Source organism: Triturus cristatus, chromosome 11, assembly GCF_964204655.1.
Source record: "Triturus cristatus chromosome 11, aTriCri1.1, whole genome shotgun sequence".
Classification (NCBI taxonomy): domain Eukaryota; kingdom Metazoa; phylum Chordata; class Amphibia; order Caudata; family Salamandridae; genus Triturus; species Triturus cristatus.
The window spans coordinates 1,006,875,569-1,006,895,104 of NC_140594.1; the positions used below are offsets into that span (position 1 = coordinate 1,006,875,569).

The window sequence follows — 19,536 nt, forward strand, 5'->3', positions numbered from 1 at the left end:
TTGGAGTGAATTCAGTGCGCATGACGGTTTGGCTGTCGTAAGACAGCCTGTCAAACCGCCATATGCACTGACAGCAGTGCCTAACACTCCCCCTCCCCCTGCTGCATTGCTGTGGCCCCACCTACAAGACTCGGACGGACGAAAAATAAAATGATAATAGTTTTATTTTATGTCTGCCTCTGCAGGCAGGGGGGCTGCGCTCCACCGGAATAGCGGAGGAGCCGGTACTGGTTATCTGGCAGCTTGATCTTGTTACTCTGAACCTCGCTGGATATTTATATATTTCTACTGAAGGTGCCTTAACCTCCTAGGCTATCTTAAAATGCCAGGTGCACAAAACATGATGGGAGGATGCTTGTAACAAGTCTACCCACTGGCAATGGTTCTGGGTAGCTTTACAACCCATTGTTCTTTTGCCCACCATGCCACCTCAGTTTGGACCCAGCTATATGCAAATCAGTCTTGATCCTGCTCCAATGGGAACTATCCAGACTGAACTGCCAGGCCAGGTCCTCTGTGAATCGGAATACAGAGAGCCCTGGACCGGTTTCACCCATCAGCTTTTGTGTGTTTGATATCTCAAAAGGCCATCTGGTTTTAATCATTGTCATAAGAAACTGCAAATCACATTTTTCCATGTCTCCCAATTTCTTTGGGTCAGAGTTGGTAAAAGACAATACATATGCATTAGCAGGCGATTAACTGTTGAAGTTGACTCCGCTCATAATAATGCTGCTTGCTCCCCATGGCTTTTCCCCTATGCTGACCCCTTCCCCACTTTGTTGATTCCTAGAATATATTTTTCTATTTCCACGCAATAAGGAACCAAGGTAAAACCGGAGAGTGGATACCATATCAAAACAGTGTTTAAAAGCCATTGTCATAAACTGATAGTTTATTGAAAAAAACATATTTAATATTTTTAAAAGATCATCAAAATGTTCTAGAATATTCTTAAAGAGAAGAAGGCAAACCAGTCTTACGTCCACCTGCAGTCGCATGTTTGGAATGTCCGAAGTGAATGGGAGGGAGGTGGGCGCGCGGGCGGGACGCGGCAACCTTTGTGTCTGTTGCCAGGAGACGCTCCCAGGCAGCGAGGGAAGCAGAGAGCAGGCACGTCTCGCCAGCGCTGCGAATGACAACACTTGAGGAAACTCCCCTCTTGTCCAATGTGTTGCTAAGTTTCAGCTGACTTCATACACTGTTGGCTTGTCCCGCGAAAACCGGACGCCCCCCAAAATATATACGAGTATTCGTTCTGACGGTGAGCAAACAGTGCGTCGGAAGAAAAGCTACGACTTTCCCATCACAAGCTTGACGGTGTTTGCTCTCTGTTACCATTTGAATATGAAGTTATTGGGAGTGACGTCAACGGGTGCGTAGTTATCTACAGGGCATTAAGTGGGAGGAAAAAGGGGGGGGGGTCTCTCAAAGTGGCGTAGCCGATGTAATTGAGACCGTGTTTTAAAACACACACACTGAACATCTGTGCTTAGCTCAGTGTGCCGCCGACTGGTATTTTCCTACTTCTATCATTGCATCCAGATATATATAATACTACTAGCAACGTTACACCTACAACAAGCCAGTACTATTGGCTTTGTCAATGTTAGTTGCATAAGATAAATAGACAACTATGGTTTCGTTGTATTTAATATTGAAAATGCTTCAGTTCTGAAATGGTGAGAGCGTTAAAGTGCTATAACGAGTGTATTTAAAGTTACACCGATGGCAGAGAAGGGTGGCACTGCTGTAGAGTTAAGATTTATTTTTTTTATTCCTGAGGGTGAGGGCAAAACTGGAGAGCCCGATAGGGACCCGTCTCGGCACCTGCTTATTATAACTGCCGGTGCTGAGCACCTGCAAGACCCGGCCCACTTAAAGCCCTGGTTATCTATCAATGGTCTAACAGGGTGACTGGCAGGTGGCCCAGAGGCCCAATGGCCCAACTGAGCTCTAGTTATTGCTGTGTTTTACTAACTTAAATACTTAAATAACAGTTGCGGCAGGTGGGCTTTTCCTTTCTCGCACTATGGCCAGTGCACAATTGCGACGCCACGTGAACGTGCAAAAAGTACTTTGTAAAATGAAATAAACCTCTAGCTCGAATTTCAGCATTTCTCAAACAACGTGTTTTACTTTTCCTTGCAGTCATATAAGCGTTCCGTCTCCAAAGCTAAATACAACAATGCTGTTGCGGAGGTGAAGCAAACCATTGAGGAGAGGGGGTGTCCAACAAGTGCACCGAAAGAGCACGCGGATTATTGGGAAAGTAAAAACAGCATGAGCTCGCACCACCTTTCCCTTCAATCCGAAAGTGGAGCCAGTCTGAAAAATAACCCACCCAGTGCAGAAAGCGACCACGAAACGCAACATGCGGCACCTGAACACATTGAAAACAGACTCGGCATTGAGGATTTTGTGAAAATTCAGAAGCTTTTTATGGTAAGTAGGAAGCAAAGGGCATGACAAGAGTTATCATTCACTTCCCCCGTTCACGAGGAATCACCATAGTGCAATGTTATTCACTTTTTTTATAGCGCCAACCGCCATTGATATGGCATCGTAGCGTATTGTCTAGCTGCAGGGCGGTTCCTGCGGATTTCGGAAGGCCACCAATTGATTTGTTAGATATTGTGAAGCTAAAAAATGTTGTCGCATAGCTGGACCGCTAGAAATAGGCCGAGTGTTCCATGGGGATTTCCGTGCAGTCCAAAATACCCCGGGGAGGAGTAAAGAGCAAAGAAATCTGTGATTTAGCAAATGCAAAACACTGTTTACTGCCAATAATAGTTGAAAAACAACTCAGATCTTCAAAATACACGAGAGCTAACCTGCATTTGAGTATTCGGTTCTCACTATCAATACCGCTCGACGAATTCTTGTTTTTTGAATCCCTTTCTGATGATGGGTTTACAGATAACGATTTCGCTAGCTCCCTTTAGCCTTTACACAAACCCTCTGATCCTCGTGTTGCATTTTAGCTTGAGGATTTGAAGTTACCCTGAAGGCACTTTAGCCAAAGGAAAACGTCACCCAACACCATGCACTTTTAATATATGCAGTAGTGAGGAAACTAGATTGGAATACAAACCATTTTTTAAATAAATTCAACACCAAAAATACTAACCACTCACAATAAAAACAAGCTGCACTATCTAGTGATGTTCCCTCCAGTTTCGATGGAGGGTCTTCAAACATTTATGCAGTGCTTAATTTGTAAAAAGTGCCAGGGCTCTCGTCAGGAGGCCACTGCAGCTTGTATCACACATTTCCCCTGCATTGCTGCCAATTATAGTAACAACACAACTACTACTAACCATCACACTCTTACCAGTGAGACAATTCGGACTATTCCAGCCCCCCAAAACTATAAGAATGGCTTGTGGGACAGGTAATAGTCATTTTTAATGTATAGTTTAATTAATAATTCACTGTTGTTGTGGTCATCTCTTAACTAGCCAGACAGCGCCACCTTGTGATAGTCTGTCACAAGCACCATTGTTGACAATTAAGTACTGGTGCCAAGCACTGGAAACCAGGGCTCAAATTAAGCAGTGCATCTGTGGCTATTCATTTGACATTGCCTTGAAGTGGACAGTCCTGACTCACGATGCACGCTGTGTGTTCATGGTCATACTCCATTACAGCCTCGCCGAAGTAAGACCCAAGACTACGGTTTATTGCCTTTTTAAATAATTCCCAGGGAAGTTAAACTATGCCATCCACAGCCCTCTATTTAAGTCCACATCTGAAATGTCTTCCTGCGGGATTTCTGGGGGGGGGGGGGGGTCTTCCTGGCCTCCATTACAGTCTAACATTCTTCTCCTGACACTGATTCCACACTGTGGGTTCTCCATTTCTCTGGCTTGACAGTGCAGCTGTCTGCATAACTAGTCACTCCTTTAAAATGCAGATTATTGGCCTCTGGCTCCTCCCAGAGGAGATTTTCTCGTTTATCATGCCACCTCCTGTAGAATGCTTGCATTTCAATGCACAATAACTATTTTACATCTCAGAAGTACACTGAATTGTCACATATTAAGTTATTTGTCTCATAGGTGCATTATACATAGAAAGCAAACTATTTTGATGTGCTTTCTTCTGCAGCAGTCACTATCCAAATGCAAGCCAGTCCTATTAGCAGGGTTTAAGTGCAATGAAAAATGAAAAAACTGGAGGGGGGGGGGGGGGGGACGGGACTGGAATGGGTCTCTCAAAGGGGTGTGGCTGATGTAATTAAGGGGGTGGCTTAAAAACACATACGCTAAAATTCTGTGCTTAGCTTAATGCGCCACCCGATTGGTATTTTGCTACTTCTGTCATTGGAACCTGATATATATTACAATGAGTAACTTTGCATCTACAACAAGCCAGGACTATTGGTTTTGTCAATGGTTGTAAGTTGCATAAGACAGCTAGGGCTTTGTTGTATATAATATTGAAAATGCTTCCTCTCTGAAATGGCGAGACTGTGCAAGAACGAGTCTTTCCAAAGTTACATCAAAGGCAGCGAAGGGAGGAACTGCGGCAGAATTAAGATTTATTTTTCACCCTAAAGGCAAACATGGAGAGCCCGATAGGCACCCGTCTCAACACCTGCTTTTTAGAACTCCCGCTCCTGAGCACTGGCAGGACCCGGCCCACTTAAAGCCCTGCCACATCATCACCCTGTGATGCCATCAACTATGGTTCGTTTGCGCAGCATAGAAGCGTGGTGATAGGTGCTCATCATTTCACCTCACCTGCAGGGGGCACGTCTACCTGGCGCTCCCTGAACTGCCATGGCTGGCAATACCAGAGCTAATTGAGTTCAAGGTCCTATTTGTTGCAAAATAAGCCTTTTTCAATCACAGTATTCACTTTCTTTATCAGAAACTGCCTCAAATAAAAAAAGTGACTCAAATATAGAAAAAAATTCTTTGTACGTTGCGCGTTGAAGCTTAAAGCATGTGTGGGACTTTACGATATCCTGCTTCAGAGAGTAGTAATATAAATATAATCGTATTCCGCAGGCATCCGGAAAGTGTCCTGTTTGCCACTGTGACCTCCTTTAGGGAATGCTATATCAACCTGTTTTCCGCCTGCAAACACTGGAAAGCTGCACTGTGGATTCAGTGTGCTCTGTATATCTAGTACGGCTAGGTCCACTGGAATTATGTGGCAGAGGATGAGCACATTATACGTTAGGGTTGACTGAATTATGCGTCAAGTAACGGCAAATTATACAGTGTAATGAGGCCCATTTTGGGATATTATTATTTCCTTATGTTGTCATTCTTTTCACAGTTTAACACTGAGCAAAGGTTTCACCTCCTTATTACTACTTTAACATCCAAATACGCAATGAGCTGCAGAACGGTGACCAGTTAACTTTTGCAAAGGGCCTTCCAACGTGTGGCAACAAGTGACTGTGGTGTTAATAACATCTGATCTGTTTGAGCTAGAAACAATTTGTTGTTGTTGTTAAAATCTGCAGATTATTCAGAAGATATTTGAATATGTGGCAAATGCGAGAAACACGTGACTATGCGGAAAACTCCGTAACCACAATATCAAATAATTCCATACCAGAGGCAGAGCCTTTATGAATGGGTTGCCTTTGACCAAATCTCAGGCGTTACCGTCGATAAATGGCACCTTTTGCTGACCCCATCCATATTTCCATCTCCACACTCCTTGCAGGCTTTAATGCTTGCCCCAAAGATGAGGTTTTGTTTCTTCTCAATTTAGCCTTCCAGAAAATCAATCATTAGGTCTCGTGAGCCAAAGGCTCGAAGAGACATTTTATATGTGGGATTTTCAAAGTGCTACCCAGTCTTTTGGCTGGCCTAAACCTTGAGTGCACGAGATCACATGCACGTGCACAGCTGCTCCTCTGCTCATTGCATTCCCCCCTCCCTTCTCACCCAGCCCTTTGAGGCTCTGCTCCATTACTTTCACTTTCGCGCTTTGACCCTTGCATTCCCCCTCCCTTCTCACCCAGCCCTTTGATGCTCTGCTCGCATCTCCCTCCTCCCTGGTTTTTAGGTCTCGCCTGACCCAGCGCATGCGCCGGTCTGGCGAGACTTATTGAGAGGGCTCCAAAAAGTGGCTGCGCTTTACCGCTATTACTTTCACTTTCGCGGCCATACGGCCGCTTCGATGTTTGATCGTGATTGCGATCACTTTCACTTTCGCGGCCGCATGGCCGCTTTGCATAGCCAATAGGTCTCGCTTTTGGGACCTTATAAGTATTTAGTTATGCAACTGTTGCATAGCTAAACACATATAAGGTCCCAAAGGCGAGACCTATTGGCTATGCCAATGCTTGTTTTGGAAGTGAGTGGGTGTTGGCTCCATAAGTATGATGTCTCCGGTGAATATACCATATGCAGGCCTTCTTGCTTATTTCTTAAATTGGATGCAAAGAAGCAGGGTTGGTTTGAATATGGGTGTCCCCTCTCTGGAGTAGCAGCCCAGTGGGCAAAACATAGGTGAACTGGAATGAGGCCCCAGCGACTGCCAGAGGTCGAGACTTTTGAAAACATTCCCCTCCTCAGCTTTTGTTGATTAGCCACATAAGGAGCGTAAAAAGACGCATAGGAGACATATGGTAAACACAAATCAAAACAAATCTAATATTGGTCACAAAGAACATATGTTCTCCCTGCTAAAGTTTACTTGCAGCCATGACTGCTAAAGGTGAAATATATAGCCCCGAGTCCTACATCCCAAAATATTAAGAGTGGTCAATTTCTCCATTTTGTTGTGGTTCAGGACAACGTCTTAGCCAATTGTACAGAAATATATCAGACCTGTCTCCATTTTATAGGGGTTCAGCATCCCTGATTCAGGGGACCTTTAATCTGAGAGGTTTGTACTATTGCCTTGCTCGACCCCATGAACACAAAATCTGTTTAGTGATCACATTCCGAACTTTAGATGGTTTTGTGAGATTAGACGTAGGGTGCTAATTACAAATAGTTGTCGTTTGGTCATTAGCTGTATCCTGACCACATGTTTTCTTTCTGATTCTTTATGGAGATGAAAGTCAGAGTGCAGAGACTAAACCTTAAACAATTTAAACATGTTCTTGTGTGCACAACACTGTTTGCTTCAACATGTTACCAGATGCAACCATGACGGGCACTACATATTAAATAACCATGCGAATTTTAATGGTACCACAAACCAAACCACTGTTGAGGTGACGATAGTCTGGCAAGAGTATCTCCTATCTGAACACAAATTATTCTATAAAATAGTTTTGTGTTGTATTTTGTGATCTGGTCAGTATGAAAGTATGTTTAATAGTGTTTGGGGCAGGTGTCCCTAAGTTTGTTGATCATTTATATATACTCTTTGTTATATTATCCAAGTTGTTGAATTGTATTGTTTTTTAATCACAAATATATAGTACTTATTACCCCTGACGAAGCGCAGAAACTCTTTGTGGACAGGTAGCTACTCATTACCAGTGCCATGGGTGGAAGAGTGTGGCTGTCATGTGGACTTTAAGGGTAGTGCCAGTGTAGTGCATGAGCATAGGAAGTATGCCAATATCTTGTTTTTCTGGCTGATCTTTGCATGACATTAAAATTAAAAGGAATATGGGAGAGGATGCTTGAGGACAGGATATGTGGACATGCAAGTGTTCATGCAGACAGTCATACATGTGGTCACGCAAGTGGTCGTGCATGCATTCATGCAGGTGATCATGGAAGTGGTCATGCAGCAAAACTGCTATATTATCATTTAATATCTAAGGGCCATATGTAGGTAGAACGTGTTTTGCGATTCTCAAATTGTGATTTTTAGGGAATTGCAATTAGAGAATCGCAAAACGCAATGTAGGTAGGAATAGCAAAATATTTTGCGAATCCCACATATTCCTTATTTGCTAATCGCAAATTGAGATTTGCAAATAAGGAATACCTTGCCATTCATTCCTATGGGCTAGAATGCCTATAGGAATGAATGGGAAGACATTCTCAATTTGCGATTCTCAATTAGAGAATCGCAAATTGAGAATGCAATTTCAAGGTTGCAAGGGTGTCAATAGGACACCCTTTTGCACCCCTGAAATAAACATGTGTGCACATGTGGTGCACATACATGCGCTAAGGGCATGTATGTGCGCCCCATGGCACTTTTAAAAATGCAAAAAAGTGCATTTTTCTAAGAAATCGCAAATTACCACCAACCTGTAGTTGGTGGTAATTTGCGATTCCTTAAGCCAAAATTGCACAACTTGGGTGCTTCCTACATTGCATTTAAGGAATCGCAATTTGGGATTCCTTATTTTGTGTGTGGGTTGTTGTTTGCTACATAGCACATTGCCCAAATTGTGATCGCAAATGCTGAAATTCGCAGAATTTCAGCATTTGCGATCGCAATTTGGCTTCCTGCATATGGCCCTATGTCTGGGAATAGCGATCCAGCACCAATAAGCAGAGAATTTGGGGGATTCATAGAAGACATCGGCAGTCTAATTACATTTCATTTGTAGTGGACTTAATGGATTAAACCTAAGTATAGTAGAATAGTATATCCAAATTTCAAGTGGTCCACATTATAGTGTGTCTCATTTTAAGTAGTCATGACACCTTAGGCCCCCCCTTTGTAAGTCTGAACAACCTGTAACTGTGGGTGTAACAATTATAACTTCACTGGTGTCTCACTGAATATTTGCCTTTTCCCAAGTCTTCCAAGTTGAGCCGACCAACATGCATGACCAGAGAAGAATTTGTGAAGCTGGCCCACACGTTCATTGGCCAAGGCAAGAAAGACGAGTACGGGGAGCTGTTTGATAAAATAGACGTGACGCGAGATGGATTCATTAACTGGGACAAACTGAGCTCCTACATGCTCCTCGAACTCTACGAGAAAGACGAACGCGCCAAATCCTTAGCGGTTCCTCAGTGGAAGGACATCCGGCTCCTGATGCCGATCCACAAAGACATTGTTCAGAAAATCGTTTTCTTGAAAGGTTCTGGCCGCTACTTGACTCTGAGCAAAGATGGCTTGCTTGGAGTTTGGGGAGAGAATTTAAAACTGCAAAGAACTCTACGCATCGCAACAGACAGCGTCAAGCCCAAGGACCTCTGGGTAATCGGTTTGGTGTTCTTGGCCAATGTGAACAAGGTACTCATTTTTTTTCATTGGTAATTGATTTTTGTGTGTCCACCCTAAATCGCTACCTGGATGTGTGTGTTTAGGGTGGCGCTTACAAATAGTGATTCTCAATGGGATCTAATAATGTTTTGCAACCGAAATCCCATTGCAAAACATTAATATTTTGCAGACTACATAAAGGTAGCGGTAACCCATTTGCAAATAAAAAGTCCTTGGGACCACTGCCTCCCTCTGAAAAATGTTTATGTTATCATTCACAAAGGGGATGATGTCTCTTTGCAGGCAAGTTGTCCAGCACAATTAATTCAAGACACCCAGAGACTCTAATCCGATAAAACTGAATGCATCAAGCATCTTTGTGCTCTCATGCGTACAAAGATGCAAATAGGTGGCCAAACAAAATAGGTTCAGGGTGGAGATAGCCTAGCATCAGGATACAGACAGGCTGCTGAGATATTGGTGCAAAGCTGATTTGTGAGGGAGATGGAGACCTTGATAGGATGTTTCAAGCACATTGTAATTAAAGAGAGCTGTGCATGAGGGTGGCAAAGACCCTATGTATTTCAAACAGATTACTTTAAAAAACTTTGGTGCCGATTAGGATCCTGGAAAAAATTTCCCCAACCCAATTGAATCTGGACTTTTTTCCGTACAAATGGTAAAAGCGCCGTACAAACTGCCAAGTACGATTCGTATGGGAAAAAGTCCATACGAATCGCATTGGGAAAATTCCCCCACACGTCCTCGGGTCGGGAAAAGTCTCCGACACGTCCCCGGACATTTTTACGTACAAATGGGAAAACTGAAGTCCCAATGCGCAATTACGATCCGTCCCATCCGTCCGATTGTACAACTGCATGGAAAAAAGACCGTCCGGAGCGAACTCCCATAGCATCCATGGAGATGTCCAAACAAGTGCCCGGTACGCGCTGTACCCCCCCCCCAGCCCCCATATGTACGGAGCGTACCCACCAGCCCTCCGTATGTACGGGGCGTACCCCTGTACCCCCCAGCCCCCCGTATGTACGGGGCGTACCCCTGTACCCCCCAGCCCCCCGAATGTATGGAGCGTACCCCCTGGGGGTCCACACTGTACATACGGGGGGGCGGGGGGTACAGGGGTACGCTCCGTACATACGGGGGGCTGGGGGGTACAGGGGTACGCCCTGTACATACGGGGGGCTGGGGGGTACGCTCCGTACATACGGGGGGCGGGGGGGGGGGGTTACGGCACGTACCGGGCCCCCTAATCAGCTCGCATCGCCACGTACTTAGCTTTTCCGGCACTTTTTGGGTGCCGTAAAAATATTCCCATCCGGACTGCAGTCGGTGCGAATCGTAATTGCTGGTATGTAAAAACATGCCTAACTCCGTCCGGACGTCACGTCCGCGGTGTCCTGGATCACATTTGTATGTATTTTTCTGTCGGTTGGTCTTTTCCGAGTTGGACGGAGAAAACGCTCCAACCCACGGTTTGTACCGGGTTTTTCCAGGATCGTAATCGGCCCCTTAGTGTTTGGATGGTAAAGTACTCTGCATGCTAAGAGACGTTAAACCCCTGCCCTGAGTTCCCATCTGTACTGTTGTTCGTATCCCTAATACTGTTTTTTTTGTCATAGGCAAACACGGATCATGCGGGTGCACCAAGACATATGCCAGTCTCACAGACTGCGGTCTTGCTGAACCAGGAGGGGCGCCTAAAGCATTATCCTCTTAGTGGTGGAAGGCTACTGCCTTCACCAGAAGTTAAGCAGCACAAGTGCGGTGGTGGCAGCATTTCGTGTAGTGATCATTAGAAGTGAACAGATCCTTTTAACCCTGTGTCACTAGAGTGAGGCCTACATGCACACTCACCTTTTCAAAAGTTCCACTGCTATGTGCCTAACTCACCCTTGGCCTACATCAGTTAGATATAGAGTGCTGCGCAGCACAGGTGTGGTTACTCTGTGGTGGGAAGGGTCCGTACAGGGATAGGGCAGTGCTATGCAGTACAAGCGTGATTACTGCAGGTGCTGGGTGTACATATGCATGTGAAGAATACATTACATGAGAGATGTAGTGCTGTGCAGTGCGTGCGTAATGTAAGCATGTGCTGGGTGTATTTGTGCTTGCGAGATGTAAAGTACATGCAGGGTGAAGTGTTGTTCAGAGTGCACATGGTGAGTGTGTGTGCTCGCAATATGCATGTCTTCAAATAGCACACCATGACGCAATACAGAAAGGATACAGAACTGAGCAGTGCACACAGAGTGACTGTGTGTGCTGCATGTATGTGTGCCTGTGCTGGCTCAATATATTCATGTACAATACATATATTTCATTACAATTTTTGCACGGACGGAGCACATCAGTGTGGCACGCTACAATTTTCACAAAGCCGTTGAGCAACATAGAACTTTGGTGTGCATCTACCATCTTTGTTGAACAAATACATATCTTCTTCCGTCCAGGGGTTAGTTTTCATCCGCAGAAATAGTTTTGTCAAAAGATAATATGGTTAAGCAATCAGAGTATGAACCATACAACACTGGAGGTAAACCTTGCTGACGAAGGTTGACGTACTGACAATACCAGTAGGCTTCTTATTTGTGTTTTTACCAACTTATGATCTCAAGAAAAACATGTGCATACCCACAGAAATGTCAATGTAGCATATGCACTGTCGCATCTGCATACTCATTTTATTATCATGTGACGTGATTTATTTATTAGGTATTGGTATTTTTTAGGGGCATGACATTTGTTGGTGTCGTCAATGGGGATGCATGAAGAGATTGTAGTATTTTGTTTAGTTTTATGGTCTTCGTAGGCACACGTCCTGGTTTAATCATATGGTAACATTTAAAAGCACTTGGGACGTTTGTACATGTTTAATTAGCGTCCACACGTTGGTATATCGCAAGTCTCGGTGTGACCACAGGTGCAGGTAAATCAAATTGAGTTTTGTAAGTAATATTTAAACCCTGAGCTCAAAATGTTTGGTCACGTCCTGGTTGCTATGTTTTTGCACATTTTTATTTTACATTTTGGGTGAGGACTCATGTTACATTATTTGTTAGGGCACATGTTTATCTAACACATGCTATCCAGAAAAGGTCACTAGTTCTGTTTTCTTTAACCCCTTCGCTGCTAAGCCTTTTCCCCCCTGTGCTAAGCCTTTTTTTGGCTATTTGGGGTAGTTCGCGCTTAGGCCCCTGTAACATTTTGACCACATAAGGTATCCACGCCAAATTTGTGTCCTTTTCTTACCACATCATGGCAATTCTAAAGGTACCCAGGGTTTGTGGATTCCCCTCGAGGGGACCCAGAAATTAGCCAAAATACCGTTTTTTTTTAAATATGGGAAAAAAGGGCTACAGATGAAAATGTCTGTTTTTTTCCCCTGCAATTGGTATCAACAAAGGGGTTGTGGTGCTGAAATTACAATCTTCCCAGTTTCAGGGACAAGTAGACTTTTGTCAGAAAACCAACATTTTTAACACAGTTTTGTCATTTTTCTGGGACATAGCCTATTTTTGCTATTTTCTGTGCTTTCAACCTCCTTCCAGTTAATGGTAGAAATGGGTATGAAAGCAATATTGGATGCTGGAAAGTTATACATTTTGAAAAAGTGGACAAAATTCTGAATTCAGTAAGGGGTCATTTGTGTAGATCCTTCAAGGTGTCTTTATAGAAACTAACAGTTGAATATAGGAAAAATTGGAAATTAGTTGAAACAAACAGCCATTTGTGTCAACGTTTTCACCTGTAACTTCTTCTAATTATGACAGCTGTTTGAAAGTAATATACCGTTACATCCGCTGGACCTTTCTGGTTGTGGGGATATATAGGACTCGTAGTTTCACCAAGAACCCGACGAACCCAGAGACAATAACTGAGCAGCGCCTTGTAATGGTTTTTTATTATGTACCGGGTATATAGCAATTAATTTGGGAAAATATATACATTGAAAAATCTGTATGAAAGACAACTATGTATTTATGAAATTGGAACAATATATAGAGTTTAGAAACAGTTGATATTTGCACATTTCCGAAATTGTGAGTAACCATACTGGCATGAGAATTATAGGTCATTTTTCAAAATGACTTCTTTTTTACACGTTGTCTTTCATTTGGAAGGCAGAAATGCATCAAAAGTCAATAGGTAATAAAAGTTGCTCTACAACTCTGTGTTACCCTAAGTCTCCCGATAAAAATGGTACCTCACTTGTGTGGGTAGGCCTAGTGCCCGCAACAGGAAACGGCTCGAAACGCAACGTGAACACACTTTATGTCTACACTGAAAACTGACCCTTTTTTATAAAGTGCCTAGCTGTAGATTTTGAACCATAGCTCTGCCGGCACCTAGGGAAACCTAGCAAACCTATACATTTTTGAAAACTAGACACCCAGGGAAATCCACGATAGGGTGACTTGACTGGCTCTCACCAGGTTCTATTACCCAGAATCCCTTGCAAACCTAAATATTTCTAAAACAAAAACCCACATTTTCCTCACATTTCTGTGGTGGAAAGTTCTGGAATCTGCGTGGATCCACAAAATTCCAGCCACCCCGCGTTCCCCAAAGTCTCCCAAGAAAAATGGTATCTCACTTGTGCGGGTAGGCCTAGTGCCTGCGACAGGAAATGGCCTAAAACGCAACGTGGACACACCACATTTTTACAGTGGAAAACTGACCCTTTTTATGCAAAGTGCCTAGGTGTAGATTTTGAACCCTAGCTCTGCCGGCACCCAGGGAAACCTAGCAAATATATACATTTTTAAAAACTAGACACCCGGGGGAATCCAGGATGGGGTAACTTGACCGGCTTTCACCAGGTTCTGTTACCCAGAATCCCTTGCAAACCTAAACATTTGTCAAAAAACACAGTTTCCTCACATTTCTGTGGTGGAAAGTTCTGGAATCTGCATGGAGCCACAAAATTCCACCCACCCCACGTTCCCCAAAGTCTTCCGAGAAAAATGGTACCTCACTTGTGTGGGTAGGCTTAGTGCCCGCAAAAGGAAACAGCTCAAAACGCAACGTGGACACAACACATTTTCACAGTGAAAACGGACCCTTTTTTTGTAAAGTGCCCAGCTGTAGAATTTGAACCCTAGCTCTGCCGGCACCTAGAGAAACCTAGCAAACCTTTACATTTTTTAATACTAGACACCTAGGGGAATCCAGGATGGGGTGACTTGTCTGGCTCTCACCATGTTCTGTTACCCAGAATCCCTTCCAAACCTCAAAATTTGTTCCCCAAAAACATTCTCCTCACATTACTGTGGTGGAAAGTTCTGGAATCTGTGTGGATCTACAAAATTCCACCCATCCCGCAATTCCCAAAGTCTTCAGAGAAAAATGGTACCTCACTTGTGTGAATGGGTCAAGTACCCGCGACAGGCAAGGGCCCAAAACCTATTGAGTCGACTTCAAAATTACCTATCACAAAACAACCTGGTTTTGCAAGGGGGGTCCCATGAGGTTTTGGCCCGGGCTCGTCGGCCATCTAGGGAAACATGACCAAACCCACACATCTCTGAAAACTAGACACCCTGGGGAGTCCAGAAAAGTATGATTTGCATGGGTACCCCAACATTTGCCTACCCAGAATCATCTGCAAACCTCAAATTTAGCTGAAAAAATCACTTTTTTCTCACATTTCTGTGTGGGAAAGTTCTGTAATCTGCGCGGATCCACAAATCTCCTTCTACACAGCATTCCCCCAGGTCTCCTGATAAAACTGGTACCTCACTCGCGTGGGTGGGTCAACTACCCGCAACAGGCAAGGCCCCAAAACCTATTGAGGCAACATCAAAATTACCTATCACAAAACAACCTGGTTTTGCCAGGGAGGTCCCATGAGTTTTTGGCCCCAGGCTCGGTGGCCACCTAGGGAAACCTACTAAACCCACACATTTCTGAAAACCAGACACCCGGGGGAGTCCAGCAAGGTATGGCTTGCATGAGTCCCCCAACATTTCCCTGCACAGAATCCCCTGCAAACCTCAAATGTTTTTAAAAAATCAGTTTTTTCTCACATTTCTGTGTGGGAAAGTTGTAGGATCACCGGGCTGACACAAATTTCCTGCCACCCAGTGTTCCCCCAGGTCTCCCGATAAAAATGGTACCTTACTTGTCTGGGTAGGCATAGTGGCTGCAAAAGGAAATGGCTCAAATTGTACTGTGGAGACTTCAAAATTACCTGTAACAAAACTACCTGGTTTTGGGGGGAGGTGCACCCGGGGTTTTGGCCCCGGGCTTGCCGCCATCTTGGGAAACCTACCAAACCCACACATTTCTGAAAACCAGACACCCTGGGGAGTCCAATGAGGTATGGCTTGTGTGGATCCCCCAATGTTTTCCTACCCAGAATCCCCTGCAAACGTCAAATTCAGCTGAAAACAATACATTTTCCACATATTTTTGTGTGGAATCACCCTGGTGGCACAAATGTCCTACTCCACAGCATTCTCCTTAGAGTCTTGATTAAAATTATACCTCACGTGTGTGGGTGTCCAATTCAGAATTGGCTAAAAACGTATTTAAAAAAAAATGTAGCGCTTAGAATTCTCGTTGCTATACCCTTATTCCCTATGTTTTGTGCTCTTGCCAGTCATGGGCCCGTGCCCAACCCACACAAGTGAGGTATCATTGTACTCGAGAGACTGAGGGGAACGCTGTGGGGTAGGGCATTTGTGCCTGCACAGTGATTCCACCCAAAAATATGTGGAAAATGGGGTTTGGTCAGCTAAATTTGAGGTTTGCAGGGCATTCTGGGCAGAGAAACATTGGGGATCCACGCACGCTATACCTCGCTGGAGTCCCCCTGGTGTCTAGTTTTCAGAAATATGTGGGTGTGGTAGTTTCCCAAGATGGCTGCCGAGCCCAGGGCCAAAAACCCAGGTGACCCCCCCTTGCAAAACCAGGTTGTTTTGTGATAGGTCATTTTGATGTCTCCTCAATAGGTTTTGGGCCCTTGCCTGTCACGGGTACTTGACCCACCCACACAAGTGAGGTACAATTTTTCTCGGAAGACTTTGAGGAATGCGGGGTGGGTAGAGTTTCGTGGAGCCACACAGATTCCAGAACTTTTCACCACAGAAATGTGTGGAAAATGTGTTTTTTTGGACACAATGTGAGGTTTTCAATGGATTCTGGGTAACAGAACCTGGTGATAGCCAGACAAGTCACCCCATCCTGGATTTTCCTGAGTGTCTCGTTTTTAAAAATGTATAGGTATGCTAGGTTTCTCTAGGTGCCGGCAGACCTAGGGTTCAAAATCGACAGCTAGGCACTTTGAAAAAAATGGATCAGTTTTCACAGAGAAAATGTGGTGTGTCCATGTTGTGTTTTGGGCCGTTTTCTGTCGCGGACACAAGGCCTACCCACACAAGTGAGGTACCATTTTTCTCGGAAGACTATGGCTAATGTGGGGTGGGTGGAGTTTTGTGGATCCACGCAGATCCCAGAACTTTCCATCACAGAAATGTGAGGAAAATGTGTTTATTTTAACTATGTTGAGGTTTGCAAGGGATTCTGGGTAACAGAACCTGGTGAGAGGCACACAAGTCACCCCATCCTGGATTCCCCTTGGTGTCTAGTTTTAAAAAAAGTACAGGTTTGCTAGGTTTTCCTATGTGCCGGCTGCGCTAGGGCCCAAAATCCACAACTAGGCACATTGCTAAAAACAAGTCTGCGCCTAGTGGGCTTTCTGCCGCCCTGAGGGGAAATGAGGGCGGGGGGGTTGCCTCGATATGCCCCCAAGGGGGAAGAAAGACTGTGGCTATTTGTTTGGGGGTGGGGGCATTGGTATGCCCATTCTGGGCAGCCCCCACCCCCACTCATTAAAAAAGCCAGCGTAATCGCTGGCGCCTAGTCGGCTTTCTGCCCCTGGGGTCAGATCAGGGGCCACTGCCCCCATCCACCCCCGGGGGGGCAGAAAGACTGTTGCAATTTTTTGGGGAGATGTGGGCATTGGCATGCCCATTCTGGACTGACCTCACCCTTGATTTAAAACAAAAAAATTCCTGAGGCCTAGTGGGCTTTCTGCCCCCCCCCGGGGGCAGATAAGGGACTATTGCCCCAATATGCCTTCGGGGAGGGGCAGAAAGACTGTGGGATTGTTTTTGGGGTGGGGGCATTATCATGCCCATTCTGGGCAGCCCTCACCCCTAAATTATTGAAAAAAAATCCCTGGTGCCTAGTGGGCTTTCTGTCCCCCGAGGGCAGATTGGAGGCTACAGCCCCGTCTGCCCCCTGGGGGGCAGAAAGATTGACATTTCTCTGGGGGATGGGGCATTGTCATTCCCTTTTTGGGCAGCCCCCACCCCAACATCAATAAAAAAAATCCCTGGTCTATAGTGGGCTTTCTGCCCCCCAGGGTGGGGCAGAAAGACTGACATTTCTCTGAGGGGGGGGGGGGTATTGCCATGCCCATTTTGGGCAGCCCCCACCCCAATATCAATAAAGAAAAAACCTGGTTTCTAGTGGGCTTTCTGCCCCCCGTGGGTGGCAGATTGGGGGATACTGCCCCCATCTGCCCCCCAGGGGGGGCAGAAAGACTGTTGTGCCCAAAACAATATGGGGGGGCAAAGGCACTTGCCCAAGGGGCTGCTCCCCCCTCCCTGGTGCTAGTCGGTGGATCCCTTCTTAGGGATCACCCTCCTGGGGTGATCTCCAAGCAGGGATCCACTAGGGAAGGGTAACATTGGTAAGGGGAGATTCTCCCCTATCCAACGATACCCCTCCCATCTTTTTCGGTGCTCGGGGGCTGAGATAGCCCCACAAGCACCAAAACTGAGAAACTTAAACTAAGTTTCAGTTTAGTTTTCGTTGCAATGACGATAGTGCGCCATGCGCGCGATTGTCATTGCAACGAAATGCAAAAATAGGCCTGGGGAGGTTGGGGAAGCTCTTCCCCAACTTCGAAGGCAAAAGAAAAAAAATGGGAAATCCCTCTGCTGTCTGCAGCAGAGGGATTTTCTGAGCATATGCTCATGACGGAACCATTCCGTCATGAGCACCCAAAGGGTTAATTAGTTGTCTTCTTCTGTTTTTTCTCACCGTTCGCACATTTTCTTTTCTGTTTCATTCACATATATATGTTTGATCATTATCACTGGAGACATTGAATGAGTGCTTATGTGCTGGATGTTGTTGGTTTATGTTTCAAATATGATTTGTTTTATCGTAGTACCCCTGAAGAAGGGCAGTGTGTTGCCCGAAATGCATTGGGTCATATCAATCATGCGGTGAATCCCCATATTTTTGGGAGAAAAAAGCTTGGATAGGCATATGTTGAACTTGCTGTTGAAATACTCAACTGAATACTAATGGACAAAAAAAGAATTATGGATGAAACTGGAATCTAAATAAACATGGATTAAAGATGGATTAAGTTTCCTAAATTGATGTGCTGGCAAATTCTCATTTTCGCTGTGCATCCTTGGTCTGGGGACCTGACAAGGCTCCAATTTCTTTTCATCCGAATTTGTGCATGGACAGAGCTCATCACAGGGTGACACGCTACAATTTTCTCAAAAGCCATTTAGCCACTCAGAAATTTGGTGTGCAGCTACCATCTTTGTTGAATCAATACATGGACGTGAAAGTACTGAACGGTATGTGTGCAGTGTATGTACACAGAGTGCAAGTGTGTCTGCAATGGTGCATTACTTGGATGACCCTTGGTTCCCTTTTGGGACACCCAAGAATGTCTGTTGAAGACATGAAGAGTAGAGGAATCATCCCAGGCAGATTTATGTATTGCTGCATTCCTCTGAGCTGGGTGGGACACACTGGAGGAAGGGAGAGAGAAACTCCCCATGTACACTTCAAAAGGGTGTTCTTTGATTCAGTGATGATCACGAGGAAGGGACCTGGACACATCTCAGGAAGAAGATAGGGCTGGTTAGGGATTCATAAAGAGATTGACTGGAAACCCAGGATTAACCTTTTTATGTACACATCACTGTGGCTGACATCTAGGTGTGAACTCTAGTCACTCCAAGGGCCTGTGTTGTGGCTGTATCAACTACATATCCTTTCCTGCTGTGACAGACAGGCTTTCAGGGGGAAAGCCAAGAATGAAGAGTGTGCACTTCTATAGAAGCAGAACCCCAAAATAAAACTTTCAAGACACAGACCCTAAATCACATTTGGTGTCTGGAAATGAACTATAAGAAGGGGAGATTGAGACCACAAAATTGGTCATCTATCAAGCAGCCAGATGGGCTGTGTGGGAAGGGGAAGCTCTGCAAGACTTCTGCCTGTGGCCAGGACTGGGCACCAAGGCCTGCTAGTCTCCTTGCTGTGCGAGGGGACATAATCCAGGGAAATCAAGATCATCTGCCCTGGAGCCTGGAGCACTAGTGCCTGCCTGTTTGCCAAGACCAGTGTGTCCTGTGAGGCGGAGAAAATCTTTGGAGAATG

The 19,536-nt window shown here is 45.0% G+C and overlaps 1 protein-coding gene across 4 annotated transcripts in view; it reads left to right on the forward strand.

Moving 5' to 3' along the window:
* The first annotated feature begins 1,119 nt into the window (after positions 1 to 1,119).
* WDR49 (WD repeat domain 49) overlaps positions 1,120 to 19,536 on the forward strand; it is a 359,762-nt gene continuing 341,345 nt past the window's right edge. For 2 of the 4 annotated variants that reach the window (XM_085635179.1, XM_085635181.1), the window contains exons 1-3: positions 1,120 to 1,375; positions 2,152 to 2,445; positions 8,686 to 9,126. In XM_085635179.1, the coding sequence (XP_085491305.1) occupies positions 2,284 to 2,445; positions 8,686 to 9,126 (603 nt within the window). In that variant the 5' untranslated portion in view covers positions 1,120 to 1,375; positions 2,152 to 2,283. The remainder of the gene's footprint in view (positions 1,376 to 2,151; positions 2,446 to 8,685; positions 9,127 to 19,536) is intronic. The other 2 variants (XM_085635180.1, XM_085635182.1) reach the window with 2 other exon arrangements.